Below are 18,644 nucleotides of genomic sequence, written 5' to 3'. Positions count from 1 at the left end.
CCCCGCCATGGGAAGCATCCATTCCACATCTACTCTATCTAGGCCTTTCAACATTCAAAAGGTTTCAATAAGATCTCCCCTCATTCTTCTAAATTCAAAAGCTTCCTGATTCTCTATCTTTCCACTAGTTTTTGCTTTGTTGTATGGCCTCTCTTTTGCTTTTACATTAGCTTTGACTTCCCTTGTCAGCCACAGTTGTACTATTTTGCCATTTGAGTATTTCTTCATTTTTGGAATACACCTATCCTGCACCTTCCTCATTTTTTCCAGAAACTCTCACCATTGATGCTCTGCTGACATCCCTGCCAGCAGCTCCTTCCAACTTACTTTGGCAAACTCCTCTCTCATACCACTGTAGTTTCCTTTACTCCACTAAAATACTGCTACATCAGACTTTACTCTCCCCCTATCAAACTTCAAGTTGAACTCAATCATATTGTGATCACTGCCTCTTAAGGGTTTTTTTTTTACCTAAGCTCCCTAATCACCTCTGGTTCATTACATAACACCCAATCCAGTATAGCTGATCCCCTAGTAGGCTCAATGACAAACTGCTCTAAAAAGCTATCTCTTAGGCATTCAACAAATTCGCTCTCCTGAGATCCATTTCCAAACTGGCTTTCCCAATCCACCTGCACATTAAAATCTCCCATGACTACCATAACATTGCCCTTTTGATATGCCTTTTCTTTTTCCTGTTGTAATCTGTGGTCCACATCCCAGCTACTGTTGAGAGGCCAGTGTATAACTGCCATCAGGGACCTTTTACCCTTGCAGTTTCTGAACTCAACCCACAAGGATTCAACATCTTACAATCCAATGGCACATCTTCCTACTGATCTGATGCCAATTCTTTACCAGCACAGCCACACCACCCCCTCTGCCTACCTTCCTATCCCTCCGATACAATGTGTAAGCTTGGACATTCAGCTCCCAACCACAACCATCCTTCAGCCACGACCCGGTGATGGCCACAACATCAGAGAGAGGAGTGTTGGGCTCTTGGCCAGAGGCAGGTGGCTGTGGTCGGACCGTAACGTCCGTCTCTTGTTCCTAAAACCAGGTGAGGCAGCAGCTGTGTGACATGGAAGCCCACGTGCGCGATGGAGTGTCGGTTGAGTCACCCAGTGCTGAAGCTGAGCTGGAGCCTGCCGAGGTTAGGGTGGTGAGATACTTGTGCATGGAAAGATCCCAGCAGTTCATAAAGTTCACTACTAACTTGCCCCCACCCCACCTTCCTCCCTAACTTTGCATTCTGTCTTGCCACCTGTATTGCGTCCACACACGCAGCGTCCACCCCACAGAAAGTAGCATCGACCGTCGGTCACTGTGTTGCCATCTGCAACTTCCCACCTCTGCGTCGACTGCATGCAAGGAGTAATTCCTTCTTCCTTCCGTGCTGTCCAGGTTCAAGTACAGCTGGAGGAAACGGTGCTCGCTGAGCAAGCACAGAGACAGAAGGTGCTGGAAGAATTTGAAAAGGTTGCTCTTTCTTTTTCCGTAATGTAGAAAATGCTGAAAACTCAGGTCAGATTGAGTGGAGGGAGACACTAGAGTTGACGTTACGGGTTGCTGCCTCTTCAGGGTTTTATTTCGAATTACCAGCGTCTGTGTTTTATTACCTTTTTGTTGACTTTTACTAGGATGCTGCTAGACTAGTGAGCATGTCTTATGAGGAAAGGTTAAGTTGGGCCTGTTTGCGTGCTGTAATTGTTATATGGTTAAGTGAGCTGGGGCTTTCCTCTCCGGATGAGGGGTGACTTGATAGAGGTGTACAAGATAAGAGGCATGGATCGATTGGACAGCCGGAGACTTTCTGCCAGGGTGGAAATGGCTAATTTGAGGGGGCATAAATTTAACGTGATTGGAAGAAAATATAGGGGCATGTGAGGGGTAAATTTTTACAGAGAGTGTGATGGGTGTATAGAATGCCCTGCCAGGAGGGGCGGTGGTGGAGGCAGATACATTTGGGGCATTTAAGAAACTCTTAGATAGGCACATGGATGATAGAAAAGGGGAGGGCTATGTAGGAGGGAAGAGTGAGATGGACCTTGGGAGTAGGTTAAAGGCCAGCACAACATTGTGGGCCGAAGGACCTGTTTGTGCTGTAATGTTCTATGTTCTTTCTCCTAGTTTTCCTCTTTCTCCTAGTTTTCTTCTTTCCTGGTGTTTTGAGGATTGAGGGGTGGGATTGATGTGGTCAGATGATACCTGGTGACCTCCAACAGTCAGCAGAGGTCATGGTTCTGACCTCCTGATGGGGCATGTTACACCCTCCACTTGGTTGAAGAGATGATTGGAGTGGGAACGAAACTGACGGCCTTTCGATGATGCATCACACTGAAGACCATTACTATCGTTTCTGAAAAGTCAGCCTGACAGACCTTGCAAGGATAGCTAGGCTGACTGAGGGTGGCTCGAGGACCCACCCAGTTTCCTCTTGAGCACCGAGTTGGCCGGTGTTGGCTATGGTGGTAGTCAGTGCCTTGTGTTTAAGGGACACCTCCAGTGTGGTAATTCCTTCAAGTAATGTTCACACAGAGTCAAACGAAAAGTTTACAATGCAGTGAGGGCAACATAGCCACACTGAAAACCAGCTCCTTCGAGCACACTGGCGAGGAAGTGGAGATGAGACCCAGGGCCAATCAGCCATGCTCACTGAAGGGCCGAGTGGCCTACTCCTGCTCCTGCTTCCTTCAGTGCAAATCACTGCAGATGACAGAATTAAGAGATAAGATCTGAGAATGGTGACGCTCAGCATGCCTGTCAGCTTCTGTAGAGGGTGAGGGAGAGAGGGTCAACATTTCAGGTCATTTCATAATGAGAGCCGAAACATTTGCCCCCTCTCTCCCGCTGCACCTTCTGCTTAACTAGCCTGTAATCTACTTAAGCACCTTGTTAGCTCAGGGTCACTTGGGATGATTGTAATCGCAGTTAGCTGTCCTGTATCAACATGACATTGATAATTCGAGGCAGTGTGGGTCATACTAGCATGTTGGCATTGCACAGATGGAAGTCTGTCTCAGGTGTTGTAAGGTGTGTGGTTCCTGACTTTGTACTATCCCATTGTAGGTCCAACAGTCCGCACTAAATCTACAGGACGAGCTGGAGCAGCTGCGGGCCGCCAGGGATGGTGACAGCGAGGACGTCCATCAGCTAAAGGTAATCCAGAGTGTTCGGTGAAGTTTGTGCCAGCTCCCGACTCTGTGTGGTTTTTATTGTTACCTCACTGTAAGCATTGGGTGGCGAAAGGGTTAAAATGCCAAATGCTGGAGGAACTCAGGCTGCATCAGTGGCGGGAAATAGTCGACATTCCCAGCTGACTTCATCAGGATTGTAACGGAAGGGGGAAGAAACCAGAATAAGAAGGTGGGGGGAGGAGTACAAGGTGGCAGGTGAAGGGTGAGACCAGGTGAGGGGAAAGGAGGGTGGTGGAGGAGGAGGAGGGGGGTGAAGGTGGGAGGTGAAGGGTGAGACCAGGTATGGGGAAAGGAGGGTGGGTGGAGGTGGAGGAGGAGGAGGGTGAAGGTGGGAGGTGAAGGGTGAGACCAGGTATGGGGAAAGGAGGGTGGGTGGAGGTGGAGGAGGAGGAGGGTGAAGGTGGGAGGTGAAGGGTGAGACCAGGTATGGGGAAAGGAGGGTGGGTGGAAGAGGAGGAGCAGGAGGAGGGTGAAGGGTGAGACCAGGTGAGGGGAAAGATAGGCGGATGAAGGAGTGTGAAGCTGGCGGGGGGGAAAGATGGGTGGATGGAGGAGGAGGGTGAAGTGTGAAGCTAGGAGGTGAAGGTTGAGACCAGGTGAGGGGAAAGGTGGGTGGAGGAAGAGGAGGAGCAGGAGGAAGGTGAAGGTTGAGACCAGGTGAGGGGAAAGGTGGGTGGAGGAAGAGGAGGAGCAGGAGGAAGGTGAAGGTTGAGACCAGGTGAGGGGAAAGGTGGGTGGAGGAAGAGGAGGAGCAGGAGGAAGGTGAAGGTTGAGACCAGGTGAGGGGAAAGGTGGGTGGAGGAAGAGGAGGAGCAGAAGGAGGGTGAAGGTTGAGACCAGGTGAGGGGAAAGGTAGGTGGTGGAGGAGGAGCAGGAGGAGGGTGATGGGTGAGACCAGGTGAGGGGAAAGGCAGGTGGTGGAGGAGGAGGGTGAAGGGTGAGACCAGGTGAGGGGAAAGGAGGGTGGTGGAGGAGGAGGAGGGGGGTGAGACCAGGTGAGGGGAAAGGAGGATGGTGGAGGAGGAGGAGGGTGAAGGGTGAAGCTGGGAGTTGAAGGGTGAGACCAGGTGAGGGGAAAGGAGGGTGGGTGGAGGTGGAGGAGGAGGAGGGTGAAGGTTGAGACCAGGTGAGGGGAAAGGAGGGTGGTGGAGGAGGAGGGTGAAGTGTGAAGCTGGGATGTGTAAGGTGGAGAAGGTAAAGGGCTAATAGGAGAGGAGAGTGGACCATGGCAGAAAGAGAAGGAGGAAAGGTGCCAGTGATAGGCAGCTGAGGAGACGAGGGGTAAATCAGATCCATACAAACATCCAGATCTCATGTTAATGATGGTCTGGGGCTTATTCCACTTGTGTGCACCCAGCCTGACTGACGGTGAAACTGCCCGTGACTTCAACCAGGGCTAAAGCCTGTCACAGGCCGAGCAAGTGGCCAGGCGATTCCCTGCAGCGCTCCCGTCTTGCAGTTCTGTGCAAGGTGTTGTCTCTCCATCGTCTCCACCAAACCCACTGCCCTCCTTGGGTGGCATCGCTGCCACACTCGGCCCCTCGACCCCTCTCCTCTGTGCCCCATCCACATCTGGGCTTTGAAACTGACCAACCACCTCCGATCCCAGGGTATTTATGGCCATGCACCTTGCTCACAGAGCACGATTTAAAAACTAAATAACTATCGCTGCAAAATGTGACAACAGAATGGGGCAAAAAGTGTAGCGGCAGCCGAGAAACTACAGAGAGAGATGCTGAAGTGACAATAATGGAATAACTGAAAGAGGCAGGACTGAGAGTCTGTTGTATCAGGGTGTAGAATTCTTATTTTTAACTTTGCTGCGCCTGCTTGTGTTTTTATATAATCATGCACTTGATCAGTGAATTTTCCAGTGATGACAGTTCAGTTGCTCCTGTATTTCTAAGCTTCGGTAGCAGTGTCACATTACTTCAACCTGGATCTTTTATTGGTTAACTGTTATCAATGGGATTTTTGTTCTCGTCTGGCATGAGAAGCCCACGATTACTTTTCAGTCCACTCTTCTTTGTTCTCTCGCTCTTGTAACGTTTTTTTAAAAAAATAGCAGCAACAAGTTTTATGCCTCATTCTTGACTTCAGAACAGCCTTTGAATTGCAAAGGTTGTACCTACCGGCTGTGTGGTGAAAAAGGCACAACTGCGCCTCTTTCACCTCAGGCGGTTGAGGAAGTTTGGTGTGGGCCCCTCAAATCCTAAGGACTTTCTACAGGGGCACAATTGAGAGCATCCTGACTGGCTGCATCACTGCCTCGTATGGGAACTGTACTTCCCTCAATCGCAGGACTCTGCAGAGAGCGTGCAGACAGCCCAGCGCATCCGTAGATGTGAACTTCCCACTATTCAGGACATTTACAGAGATAGGTGTGTAAAATGGGCCCGAAGGATCATTGGGGACCCAAGTCACCCCGACCACAAACTGTTCCAGCTGCTCTCATCCAAGAAACAATACCACAGCATTAAAGCCAGGACCAATATCTTATGGTCGTGTGGCTCTCCACAGTGAAACAATGACAGCTTCTTCCACCAGGCCATCAGACTGATTAATTCATGCTGACACAATTGTATTTCTAAGCTATATTGACTGTTCTGTTGGATATCTTACTGTACATACTATTCATTACAAATTACTATAATTTGCGCATTGCACATTTAGACGGAGATGTAACGTAAAGATTTTTACTCCTCATGTACGTGAAAGATGTAAGTAATAAAGTCAATTCAATTCAATTCAAAAGCATCGCGATTCAACAAGTCCGAGCATGTGACAGCAGCACCGGGAGGGGAGATGTGAAAGGGTTAATAGCGGGAACCAACACAAAGGCCTTGTTTTCACCCAATTCAGAGCATGCAGTTGACCAGTGCCTTTGGTTGATCACAACAGGACATGAGTCATCCTGCGATGTACCAGTGATACAGAGCTACACTTCCTTCCATTTGCTTCCTTCTCTGAAGCCACAGTCCCACCAGTGCCTGTATCTCAGGTTTCAAGTTCAACCTTATTGTCAGTCAACTGTACTCAAGTACACAGCAAAACGAAACTGCGTTCTTCAGGGACCATGGTCAAAAACAGAGTACCGATATCACATACAGCACATAAAACAATAGTAACAGACAGAGAACAAGTATTCTATAGATGTACCAGTTGAGATGCTGTACATATATGATATACAACAGTATAATGTTAGTGGCACTGTCATAAATAATATGTACTGGGTGGTAGCAAGGTGCTGAGAGGTCTCAGAGTCTGGGGGAAGGAGCTGTTACCCAGTCTGATGGCCCTTGTTCCTATTCTGCAGTACCTTCCGACTGAGACAGTCAAGCAATCGTCCCACTCCACAGCCACAAATGAGGCCACGTCTGGTCTTGGCTGCAATAGCAAGTTAATTGCATCAGCAGTTTGTTTCAGGGAGTGGCTTTACCTTGAGGCTAGAGGGGCTGACGACCAGAAGTGTGTGTCAGCATACACTGTTAGCACATATTAGTCATTAAGCTACAAAGCCGTTGCCTCCAACCAATTTGAGAGAGCTCATGTAACAGGCATTCTGCTCAGTGTGTCGAGCAGCGTCTGTGGGAAGGTGGGGAATTGTGGACAGCTTGGGTTGATGCTCCACATCGGGACCTTTCACCTCGCACAACTCTCAGTTCCTCCAGCAGATTGCTTGCTGCTCCAGATTCCAGCATCTGTGGTCTGTGGTCTTTTGTGTTTCATTACCAGATGCTCTGTCATTGTTTCACTGCGGAGTGCCAGAAGACCATATGACATAGTGGCATAATTAGGCCATTCAGCCCATCGAGTCTGTTCCATCATGGCTGTTCCCGGGTCCCACTCAACCCCGTACACCTGCCTTCTCACCATATCCTTTGATGCCCTGACTGATCAGGAAACGATCAGCTTTGCCTTTGAATATACCCACCGACTTGGCCTCCACCAGGGTCACTACTCGCTGGCTTAAAAAAAAATCCTCCTTGCCTTTGTTCTAAAACGTCACCCCTCAATTTTGAGGCTGTGCCCTCTAGTTCTAGATTATCTCCACTAGAGGAAACATCCTCTCCACATCCACCCTATCTAGTCCTTTCAATATTTGGTAGGTTTCAATGAGATCCCCACGCACTGTTCTAAATTCCAGTGAGTACAGGTCCAAAGTTGCCAAACGCTTCTCGTATTTTAACCCCTTCATTCCCAAAATCATCCTTGTAAGCATCCTCTGGACTCTCTCCAATGACAACACATCCTTTCTGAGATATGGGGCCCAAAACTGTTGACAATACTCCAAGTGTGGCCTAACTTGTGTCTTATAAAGGCTCCGCATTATCTTCTTGCTTTTATATCTTGTTCTCCTTGAAATAAATGTCAACATTGCATTTGCCTTCTTTACCATAGACTCAACCTGTAAATTAACATTCTGGGAGTCTTGCATGAGGATTCCTAAGTCCCTCTGCACCTCTGATGTTTGAACCCTCTCCCCATTTAGATAATACTCTACACTATTGTCCTTTTACCAAAATGCATTATCATACATTTCCCAACACTATTTTTGCCCATTCTTCCAACTTGTCTAAGTCCTACTACAATCGGATTGCTTCCTTAGCACTACCTACCCCTCGATCTACCTTCGTATCATCTGCAATTTGCCACAAAGCCATGAATTCCATTATCCAAATCATCGACAAACAATGTGTAAAGTAGCGGTCCCAATACTGACCCCTGAGGAACACCAGTGGTCACTGGTAGCCAACCAGAAAAGACCCCCTTTATTTCCACTTGCTGCCTCCTGGCTGTCAGCCATTTCTCTATCCGTGCTAGTATCTTTCCTGTAACACCACAGGATTTAATCTTGTTAAGCAGCCTCATATGTGGCACCTTATCAAATGCCTTCTGAAAATCCAAGTAAATGACATCCACTGCCTCTCCTTTGTCCACCCTGCTTATTACTTCCTCAAAGAACTCTAACAGATTTGTCATGCAGGATTTCCCTTTACAGAAACCTTGCTGACTTTGATTTACTTTATCTTAAGTCGTGAAGCACCCAGAAACCTCAACCTTAATAATAGACTCCAACACTTTCCCAACCACTGAGGTTGGACTAACTGGCCTATAATTTCCTTTCTTTTGCCTTCTTCCCTTCTTGAGGAGTGGAGTGACATTTGCTATCTTCCAGTCCTCCGGGACCATGACAGAATCAAGTGATTCTTGAAAGATCATGACCACGCTATCTCTTCAGCAACCTCTCTCAGGACTCTGGGATGTAGTCTATCTGGTCCAGGTGACTTATCAACCTTAGGACCTTTGAGTGTGCCTGGCACTTTTTCTTTGTAATAGCAATGACGCTCACTCCGGCTCCCTGACACTCATGGACCCCTGGCACACTGCTAGTGTCTTCCAAAGTACCCATTAAGTTTATCTGCCATTTCTTTGTCCCCTATTACTACCTCACCAGCATCATTTTCCAGTGGTCCAGTGTCAATTCTCACTTTCCTTTTATTATTTATATAATTGAAAAAAAACTTCTAGTATCTTGGTTTATATTATTGACTAGTTTGCCCTCATATTTCATCATTTCCTTTCTTACAGTTTTTTTAGTTGCCTGTTGTTGGATTTTAAAAGTTTCCCAGTCATCTAACTTCCCACTCACTTTTGCTACCTTATACTCCCTTTGTTTGGCTTTTATGCAGTCCTTAACTTCCCTTGTCAGCCATGGCTGCCTGCCCCTGCCATTTGAGATCTACTTCTTCTGTGGGACATATCAATCCTGCACTTTGTGAACTAATCCCAGAAACTTCAACCATCTCTGCTCTGCTGTCATCCCCGCCAGTATCCTCCTCCAATCCACCTGGGCAAGCTCCTCTCTCATGCCTCTGTAATTTCCTTTATTCCATTGCAGTACTGATACATGTAACTTATGCTTCTCCCTTTCACATTTCAGTATAAACCTGGACACTAATTAGACTTACCAGGGTGTTGCCTGGACTTGAGGCCCTAAGTGGTGTTGGATCCCGACGCTTTTGTAATCGAAAGGTTCTTTGGAAATCAGGGATGAGGCATAGAACTTGCAGCCATTTTACTAAGTGTTACAGGAATGGAAAACGGACAAGAAAGATGAACCCAGAGAACAAAGGAAAAAAGTATTTGTGGCCATCTCGGACTCGGACCAGAGATAACAGAAAAATCCAGTGATAACAATTAACCCGTAAAACGGCCAGATTCAAGTGGCAGGGCACCCTGCTGCAGAAAACTAAGAAGCTTCTAGAAACATACAAAAGCAACTGTACTATAATTGCTGTAAGATTCATTGAACTACTACAGGTGATTATATAAAAATACAAGCAGGCTTAAGGAAGTTAAAACACATGAAAAGTAAGAATTCTCCACCCTAATCCAGCAGTTACAAGGCAAGATTGCATAAACTAGGACTTCATTCCCTGGAGCATAGGCGGCTGAATGGTGACCTGATTGGGTGATGTAAGGTCATGAAGGAAACAGAGTGAAGGCTGACTCTATTCTGGGGTGGGGCTGCTAAAAATAAGAGGGCATGGGTGAGAGATCAAGGGCAACTCCTTTCTGCAAAGGGTGGAGTGTATTTAGAACTAGTGGCTGAAGTGGGCACGTTAGCAAAGTTTAAAACCACCGAAGTAAGTACCACGCATAGGAGAAGTTTAAAGAGCTATGGGCCAAGCGTGGGCAAGTGGGACCTGCTTGCTGGGCCATGCAGTTCCCGGTGGGTGGGTTTGGCTGTAGGACCTGTTTCCATGCTGTATAATTCCGGAACAGGAGTTTCCAAACTGGGGTTCACAGACCCCTCCGGTCAGTGGCAGGGGTTGAGGGAACCGCTGCTCTAGAATTGGCAGGACGCGTGGGCAGCTCGGACATGGAGTGAAAAAACTTCTATCGACATTGTGTCAAATGGTGACATGATTGAAGGTTTTCCTAAACCTAGTTCCACCATTGTAGCTTGTTTATCATTGCGAGGGGAGTGAGAGTAAGGAGGTGATGCCTCGGATGTGGAGAATCCCGCCTGGAGAACTGAGTGCTGACCTAGTCTCCCTATGTAGGCATGCACTGGAAGACATTCAGAGAAGGTTTGCTGGGCAGACACCTGGGAAGGGAGAGAGTTTGGGCAGGGTAGACCTGTATTTTGAGGAGTGAGAAGGAACTCCATTGAAATGTAAGACCCTGAGGGGTTTTCACATATTGGATGTTCCCCTTTCTTCCCCAGGGTAAAAACAAAATAGTCAAATACCAGAGGACCTGCTCGTAAGGTCAGAGGAAAGGAAGTTTAAGGATGACGTGAGGGTGGAGCTTTTCTTATGCAGAGGGAGGTAGTTGTGGAAGCAGGCAGTTTGCTGGAATTTAACTGGCTTTTAGATAAGCACGTGGGTAGGAAGGGAGTAGAGAGATGGACACTGAGTATAAATTGGTTTTTGTGGCTGCCTGTAAGGAGGTGGAATGCCAAGGTTGTATGTGGTATACGTATTTTGATAATGAATGTACTTTGGCACAGCATCATGGGCTGAGCAGCCTGTTCTTTGTCCTCGTGGGAAGGTTGGGAAAGAAGGGGTAACTAGTGGCACGGTGGCGTAGTGGTTAGCACAACGCTTTACAGTGCTGGCGACCCCCGCAGCCTGTAAGGAGTTTGTACATCCTCCCCATGACCCCGTGGGCGTTTCCTCCCACATTCCAAAGGCGCACCGTTCGGTAAATTAATTGGTCATTGTAAATTGATTAGATTTGGATTAAGTTGGGGTTTGCTGAATGGCACAGCTCGAAGGGCCGAAGGGTCTCTTCTGGGCTGTACCTCACTATAAAATGAGCTGAGGCTGAGCACGATGAATGGGAAAGGGGTGAGGGGCAGTCGGCGAGCTTTCTCCTTCCCTGGTGATGCTCCAGTTCCGCACGTGGAGTTGCCCTTACTTTGGCCAGCTCAATGTACCACCTTGCTGCTTACTCAGCCAACTGGCCTTTGAAATGATAATGCCAAGGTATTTACATTAGTTGTTTTTCAGTCTTTGGAGTTTTTTATCAATTCAATTGCATTTCTTTTTTTGTACTATAAATGCCCACCAGAAAACGAACCTCAGGGTTGTATATAGTGACATGTACATACTTTAGAATCCTTCCAGCCGTCCCAACACTCCTCCTGTATTTTCACCTCCCCCACCCTCGCCCCCTTTTCTTACTGGCCGGTTATTGAATCTGCCCTTACAAAGCCTGTAGGAGAGGGATTCTGTACCTGAGAAACTATATTTTCAATGAATTTCTGTGGCATTAGGAAAGGCTTGATAAGGAAAAGAAAATGACCAAGGACTTGGGCCAAGCTGCCACAAAACTACAGCAGATGCTGAGCGCCACCCAGGAGCAACTGGACAAGGAGAGGGAGACTGTGGGCAGGCTGCTGGCTGAAGGGCAGGGAAAGGTAGGTGGATGAGCGGGCAGCACGAAGCAGCGGTAAACTTCTCCCAGCGGACATCTCTTCCAAGATTGCCCATTGCTCTTTTCACTCTCGTTCCCTCGCACTGGTCTCGTTTCCGGAATGAGAACCTTTGACGGTGAAGGGTCTGGGATCTGAAACGTTTAACACTTGCGGTCCTGGTTATGTGACGTCCCAGCTGGTCATGGGTGGTGCCAGTCTGCGGTGATGCATCATGGCATGACCCACAAGTGGGGAGCTTTTTGGGCAAACAGGCATTGGGTGCAGAGCTTGGGCATCAGTGTGGTTGCTGGCGGGGAGGGCCGTTGGGATCCACTGAGCAGCGGCTGAACACTCGTCCTCAGTGCTCACAAGGCTGTCCTGTCTCCTGGTCCACCATCAGGTGGCTGGCTCCATAGGGCGGCAGGTAGGGCCGCTGTCTGCCGGGTCCTGAGCACCCAGGTTCGGCCCCAACCTCGAGCTGATGTCTGTGTGGAGACTGTCCGCCCTCTCCGTGTCCATCTGGGCTTCCTTTGGGTCCTCTGCTTTCCTCCTGTCCCAGAGACATGCAGTTGGCTTAACTGCTTCCAGTGTGTTGCTGAAGATAGAATCCAGGGGAAGGGGCAGTTGATGGGAATGTTTTAACAGTGAATAGGGTTGCTGTAAGTGGATGTTTAATGGTTGGTGTTGGCTTGGGCCAAAGGGCCTAATCCTGTGCTAAAGTCTAAGCACTAATAGCCTCAAGATTCGGGGGAGTAGATTTAGGACGGAGATGAGGAGGAACTGCTTTTCCCAGAGAGTGGTGAATCTGTGGGATTCCCTGCCTGGTGAAGCAGTGGAGGCTACCTCAGTAAATTGAGATTTAGCAGTATTTAAGACGAGGTTGGATAGATTTTTGCACAGTAGTGGGATTGTGGGGAAAAGTCAGGTGGGTGGAGATGAGTCCATGGCCAGATCAGCCATGATCTTATTGAACGGTGGAGCAGGCTCGACAGGCCTCCTATTTCTTATGTTGTTAACTCTTTCTCTTCCCGCTGAGGGCCTGCTGAATGTGCAGTACCTTCTTCCTTTTATTTCAGGCCGTTGGGCTCTGATCTGAATATGCATTCTGCACGCACACATGACACCCCCCGCCCCGCCAATGAAAGCCACTGCCCCTATGAGCGAGTCCTACTGGGACCTGATGCGGCAGAACTCCTGCTCCACGTGCGTTTACTGTGCTCTGTCTGTCTGTCTGTCTGTTTAGGGAGAAGAGAAGCAGGGACCAGTGGCAGAGGAGGACGGACTGAAGGAGGGAACATCTGTCTGAAGAACACCCAGCTGATGTAAACACTACTCAATCTTGCCAGATGCCTTACAGTTATAATAATTCTTATGCCATTCCTAAACCACCCGCTCAGTATTGTACTGTAGTTCATTGAAGAGTTAGTGAGTCAATCACAATGTTGAGAAAAGTTGCAGCCGTCAATTTTTTTTTAAAAAAAGCTTTATTTGATTATTCCTTTCCCATCAGTTCAAGACACATTCCATCAGATTGTCCAAATCACTGATGTCCTGCTGCCTACCTTGTAAACAAAAGGGCCCCTAAGCTCTGTTTACACATAAAAGGATGTACTTACGGGAAGCGTACATTGAATCGTGCAATTTATTATTACTTCTCCAAGAAGGAGATGGAGGACGGGAAGAGTTTGCAAGCTTTATCCAGCAGTGATCCAAACCTCTGCCAGAAACCTAATCAGGTCTTCAAGAAGATCTTTCCTGTTTTTTTTTCCCCCAAAGTTGTTCATCAAATCAATAAAATGCTGTAACCATTTGAGTGTGGCCTCGTCTTTTCACTGGAGGGTGGCACACCAAGTCAGGTCACTTTTTATTGTCATTTCGACCACAACTGCTGGTACAGTAAAAACCAGACAACGTTTCTCAGGACCATGGTGCTACATGAACAATACAAAATCTACACTGAACTACGTAAAACAACACAACAACTACACTAGACTACGGACCTACCCAGGACTGCATAAAGTGCACAAAACAGTGCAGGCATTACAATAAACAATAAACAAGATGATATGCACAGTAGAGGGCAGTAGGTTGGTGTCAGTCCAGGCTCTGGGTACTGAGGACTCTGATGGCTTGGGGGAAGAAACTGTTACATAGTCTGGTCGTGACAGCCGGAATGCTTTGGTGCCTTTTGCCAGATGGCAGGAGGGAGAAGAGTTTGTATGAGGGGTGTGTGGGGTCCTTCATAATGCTGTTTGCTTTGCGGATGCAGCGTGTGGTGTAAATGTCTCTAATGGTGGGAAGAGAGACCCCAATGATCTCAGCTGACCTCACTATCCGCTGCAGGGTCTTGCGATCTGAGATGGTGCAATTTCTGAACCAGGCAGTGGTGCAGCTGCTCAGGATGCTCTCAATACAACCTCTGTAGAACGTGGTGAGGATGGGGGGTGGGAGATGGACTTTTCTCAGCCTTCACAGAAAGTAGAGACGCTGCTGGGCTTTCTTTGCTCTGGAGCTGGTGTTGAGGGACCAGGTGAGATTCTCTGCCAGGTGAATACGAAGAAATTTGGTGCTCTTAGCAATCTCTATGGAGGAGCTGTCAATGTTCAGCAGAGAGTGGTCACGCCGTGTCTCCTGAAGTCAACAACCACCTCTTTTGTTCACATTCAGAGACAGGTTGTTGGCTCTGCACCAGTCTGGTAGCCGCTGCACCTCCTCTCTGCTGACTCATCATTCTTCTGATAAGACCCACCACGGTTGTGTCATCGGCGAACGTGATGATGTGGTTCGAGCTGTGTGTTGCAGCACTGTCGTGGGTCAGCAGAGTGAACGGCAGTGGACTGAGCACACAGCCCTGGGGGGGCCCCTGTGCTCAGTGTGATGGTGTTGGAGATGCTGCTTCCAATCCGGACTGACTGAGATCTCCCAGTTAGGAAGTCTAGGATCCAGTTGCAGAGGGAGTTCAGGCTCAGTAGGCTCAGCTCTCCAATCAGTTTCTGAGGAAGACTCACAACATGCTGGAGGAACTCAGCAGGTCGGGCAGCATCCATGGTAAAGATCGGTTGACGTTCCGGGCCGGAACCCTTCGTCAGGACTGCAGAGGGAAGGGTCAGAGGCCCTTGTGTTGAATGCTGAACTGAAGTCTGTGGACAGCATTCGAGCGTATGTGAACGTACACGTCAGTGGGACAACTGCTCCACCTTGTGGCCACTCTGCACCTCATCATTTGCACATTAACTGATCACACTCTCCAGGCGGGACCTCCATATATTGATTAAGGAAACTGTCCTGGACACATTTGACAAGCTCTGTCATATCCAGCCCATTGCAACTGTAATGATCTTCATGGGAAGGAAATCAGGTAAAGAAGGGATTTGGCATGCTTCATTGGACAGTGCATTGAGTATAAGAGTCAGTAAATTTATTGTCCTCCTGGTCAATTATCAGTTCCTTGGTCTTGCTGACATTGAGTGACAGGTTGTTGTTGTGGCACCACTCAGCCAGATTTTCAGTTTCCCTCCTATATGTTGATTTGGCCAACGACAGTGGTGCCATCAGCAAACTTGAATAAGGCATTGGAGCTGTAATTGATGCATTCCTGCACTCTCCAAGCTCTGACCCTGGCCGATTTCCGGCATTTTGTTGTTTTTCTTTCAGATTTGCAGCACCGTTTTGCTGCTGCATTTATCACTCAACTCCAGGGTAAACAATGGCTCAGTATTAGAGAACTCGCAGGGTTTGAACCGGGAGCTGTGTGGCATGTCCCACCTGTGCCTGAGCCAGAGACCGGTGCGTGTGTGGAGTCTGGCTGCTCTAGTTACCGCATATCAAAAGCCTGCAGGCTGAGAGTCGCAAGGTCAAGTTGCACTCCAAGTGTCAGTGAGGGATAGAATCGGGGTGGGGGGCATGGGCTGATGGGCGTATAACATCCGATTAGTGTGAGTGGGTTTTGATAACATGGAAGGGTCTGTTTCTGACCTGTGTGACTATGAGCGGCCCATGCAGCTGTTTATGTTTTCAATAATAGTCCCCTCCAGATCAATCTAAAATCCATGTACAATATGACACCCTGATAAAAAGGAGCCACAAGAGACTGCAGGCTTGCCTGTGGAGTTTCTTCATCAAGACACACAAAATGCTGGAGGAACTCAGCAGGCCAGGCAGCATCTATGGAAAAAAAAATGAACCGTCAATGCAGATGGAGTTCAACCCGGATAAGTGTGAGGTGGTTCATTTTGGTAGGTCAAATATGATGGCAGAAAATAGTATTAATGGTAAGACTCTTGGCAGTGTGGAGGATCAGAGGGATCTTGGGGTCTGAGTCCACAGGACACTCAAAGCTGCTGCACAGGTTGACTCTGTGGTTAAGAAGGCAAACAGTGCACTGGCCTTCATTAATCGTGGGATTGAGTTTAGGAGCCAAGAGGTAATGTTGCAGCTATATAGGACCCTGGTCAGACCCCACTTGGAGTACTGTGCTCAGTTCTGTTCGCCTCACTATAGGAAGGATGTAGAAACTATAGAAAGAGTGCAGAGGAGATTTACAAGGATGTTGCCTGGATTGGGGAGCATGCCTTATAAGAATAGGTTGAGTGAACCCGGCCTTTTTTCCTTGGAGTGACGGAGGATGAGAGGTGACCTGATAGAGGTGTATAAGATGATGAGAGGCATTGATCGTGTGGATAGTCAGAGACTTTTCCCCAGGGCTGAAATGGCTAGCACGAGTTTTAAAGTGCTTGGAAGTAGGTACAGAGGAGATGTCAGGCATAAGTTTTTTACGCAGAGAGTGGTGAGTGCGTGGAATGGGCTGCCGGTGAGTGGTGGAGGCAGATGTGATAGGGTCTTTTAAGAGACTCCTGGACAGGTACATGGAGTTCAGAAAAATAGAGGGCTATGGATAACCCAAGGCAATTTCTAAGTTAAGGACATGTTCGGCACAGCCTTGTGGGCCAAAAGGCCTGTATTGTGCTGTAGGTTTTCTATGTTTCGGGCCAAGACCCTTCCTCAGTCCCCAGCATTTTGTGTGTGCGTGTGCGCGCGCAGTAGCTGGTCAGTCGCCTCTTTTCACTGAGGAGCACTTGAGCAGGCTGTGATGAACAGCCATGACTTCTTGAATCTATTGCAAGGACTACATACCCGGAAAATCTTTTGCATTGGGAAATTTTGTAAGTGGGAAGTCTCTGGCAAGCTGCATTGTTGTGGGGCATTTTGGTACAGCAGGTTTACTGTGCTGTGAGCAGTGAGCAGTGCATTGTTTGTCCTGGCCTGCAATAGCTCTAAATCAAAGGCCTATTGGTACAATCTGACCATGAGTCAAACCAGACCCAACACATTGCACGGGAACAGGAAAATCATGGACACCAGCAGAGATCGATGGTCAAAGTTTGGAGTAAATACATCATCAAAGTATGTGTATGTCACCGTATACTACCCTCAGATCTATTTCCTTGCGGGCATTCACAGCAGATACAAAGAAACACAATAGAACTCATGGAAAATTACACACAAAGGTGGGCAAACAGCCAATGTGCAAACTGTACAAATACAAAAACAACAAATAGCAATAAATAATACAGAGTTGTAATAATAATAATGAGTTGTGGAGTCCTTGAAAGTGGCTCCGTAGGTTGTGGGATCAGTTCAGTGTTGAGGTCGATGAAGATATCCAAGATGATTCAGGAGCCTGATAGTTCAGAAGGGGTGGTAACTGTTCTTGAATTTGGTGGTGTGGGACCAGAGGCTCCCGTACCATCGCCATATGAAGGTGAGATCACTCTAGGAGTGTATTTGGACCAGGTGCCCCCTCTCCTCCCACATTCCAAAGATGTGCGGGTCGGGGTCAACGCTTTGTTGGCACCGGAATTGTGGCAACATTGATATAGTTGGCCATTGATATAGTCTTCTTAAAAACTGCTCTGCCCAGTAGGGCAAGAACATGCAGAGTTGTGAAGGCAGCCCAGTCCATCACTGGAACCAGCTGTCCCTCCGTGGAGTCTGTCTACACTTCCTGCTGCCTCCGAAAAGCAGCCAATGTAATCAAAGACCCCATTCGTCTTATCTTCTGCCCTCTTACATCCGGCAGAAGATACTAAAGCTCAAGACAGGCACTCCAGGCTCAAAGATGGATTCTATTCTGCTGTTATTAAGACACTTGAACAGACCCCTGGATCTCTCAGTGTCTCCCATACACATTGACTACCTGCACTGCTCTTTCTTGATAACGGTATCGCTGTATTCTGTTCTGTTCCAGTAACTACTTGCACCGTATGGAGGTTGTCCATTGTGTCTGATGAGAGGAAACCTGTGGGGGAGAGTTTTGAAAGTGGAACAGCCGTTGCACTGGGACAGTTCCACTCTCTCACCCTCAGAAAGTCCGGGCCCAGCGGTATGAACAAGTGTCACCAACTGGGGGTCTTCCTTGGTTGCCGTGGAGGACCGTGACTCCTACTGTGCCCTGTCACGCCCTTCGCTCTCCTCGGAGCATAGCTGAACCACCTTCAGAAATCTCACTGTAGGTTTCATCCACCCAGTCCGCTGGGGCTGACTTCACGTGCTAGGACAGGCACGTCCCTGTCTCACCGGGACACGAGGCCGCTGGCTGCCCTCACCCGGTTTAGTCCGCTGGTCGAAGTGGTGCACCACCATCGCGTGCAAACAGGTACCTGGAGCCACAGATGAGAGCTGGGTGTCCGGCGGGGACCAAAGGTGAGTGAGCTGCCCCAGAATGGACACGACAAGCCCCTTCATCAGAGGTGCTACCCCTTCCTGGACGGACAGACACACACACGGTATGGTTCACACTATATCTTGGTACATGACCACAAGGAACCAATTACCACCCTCACCCCCCGTTACCTAGACTCATCACTTCCCCTCATCCTGGTTCCAGCTGACCACCTACTTAATCATCTTTCCCTCTCACTTCCATACTGTATCCATCTTCCTTCGACACACTGACGCAGAACCTTAACCCGCAACATTGACCTCTTCCCTCTGCCTCATTTGCTCTGCGTGGGGAC

General features: G+C 48.3%; 1 protein-coding gene across 6 annotated transcripts in view; it reads left to right on the top strand.

The window, feature by feature from the left end:
* The window catches only part of LOC140201504 (ribosome-binding protein 1-like), a 151,875-nt gene extending 138,437 nt beyond the window's left edge, over window positions 1–13,438 (top strand). For 3 of the 6 annotated variants that reach the window (XM_072265715.1, XM_072265713.1, XM_072265716.1), the window contains 5 exons: window positions 1,064–1,156; window positions 1,408–1,482; window positions 3,073–3,162; window positions 11,488–11,631; window positions 12,872–13,438. In XM_072265715.1, coding sequence (XP_072121816.1) covers window positions 1,064–1,156; window positions 1,408–1,482; window positions 3,073–3,162; window positions 11,488–11,631; window positions 12,872–12,934 — 465 coding nt within the window. In that variant the 3' untranslated portion in view covers window positions 12,935–13,438. The remainder of the gene's footprint in view (window positions 1–1,063; window positions 1,157–1,407; window positions 1,483–3,072; window positions 3,163–11,487; window positions 11,632–12,871) is intronic. The other 3 variants (XM_072265717.1, XM_072265718.1, XM_072265719.1) reach the window with 3 other exon arrangements.
* The last annotated feature ends 5,206 nt before the right edge of the window (window positions 13,439–18,644 follow it).

The sequence above is a fragment of the Mobula birostris genome, chromosome 8, assembly GCF_030028105.1.
Source record: "Mobula birostris isolate sMobBir1 chromosome 8, sMobBir1.hap1, whole genome shotgun sequence".
In the NCBI taxonomy this organism is placed as follows: Eukaryota; Metazoa; Chordata; class Chondrichthyes; order Myliobatiformes; family Myliobatidae; genus Mobula; species Mobula birostris.
Note: the sequence above shows the minus strand (reverse complement) of the source record. Positions and strands in the feature narration are given on the sequence as shown.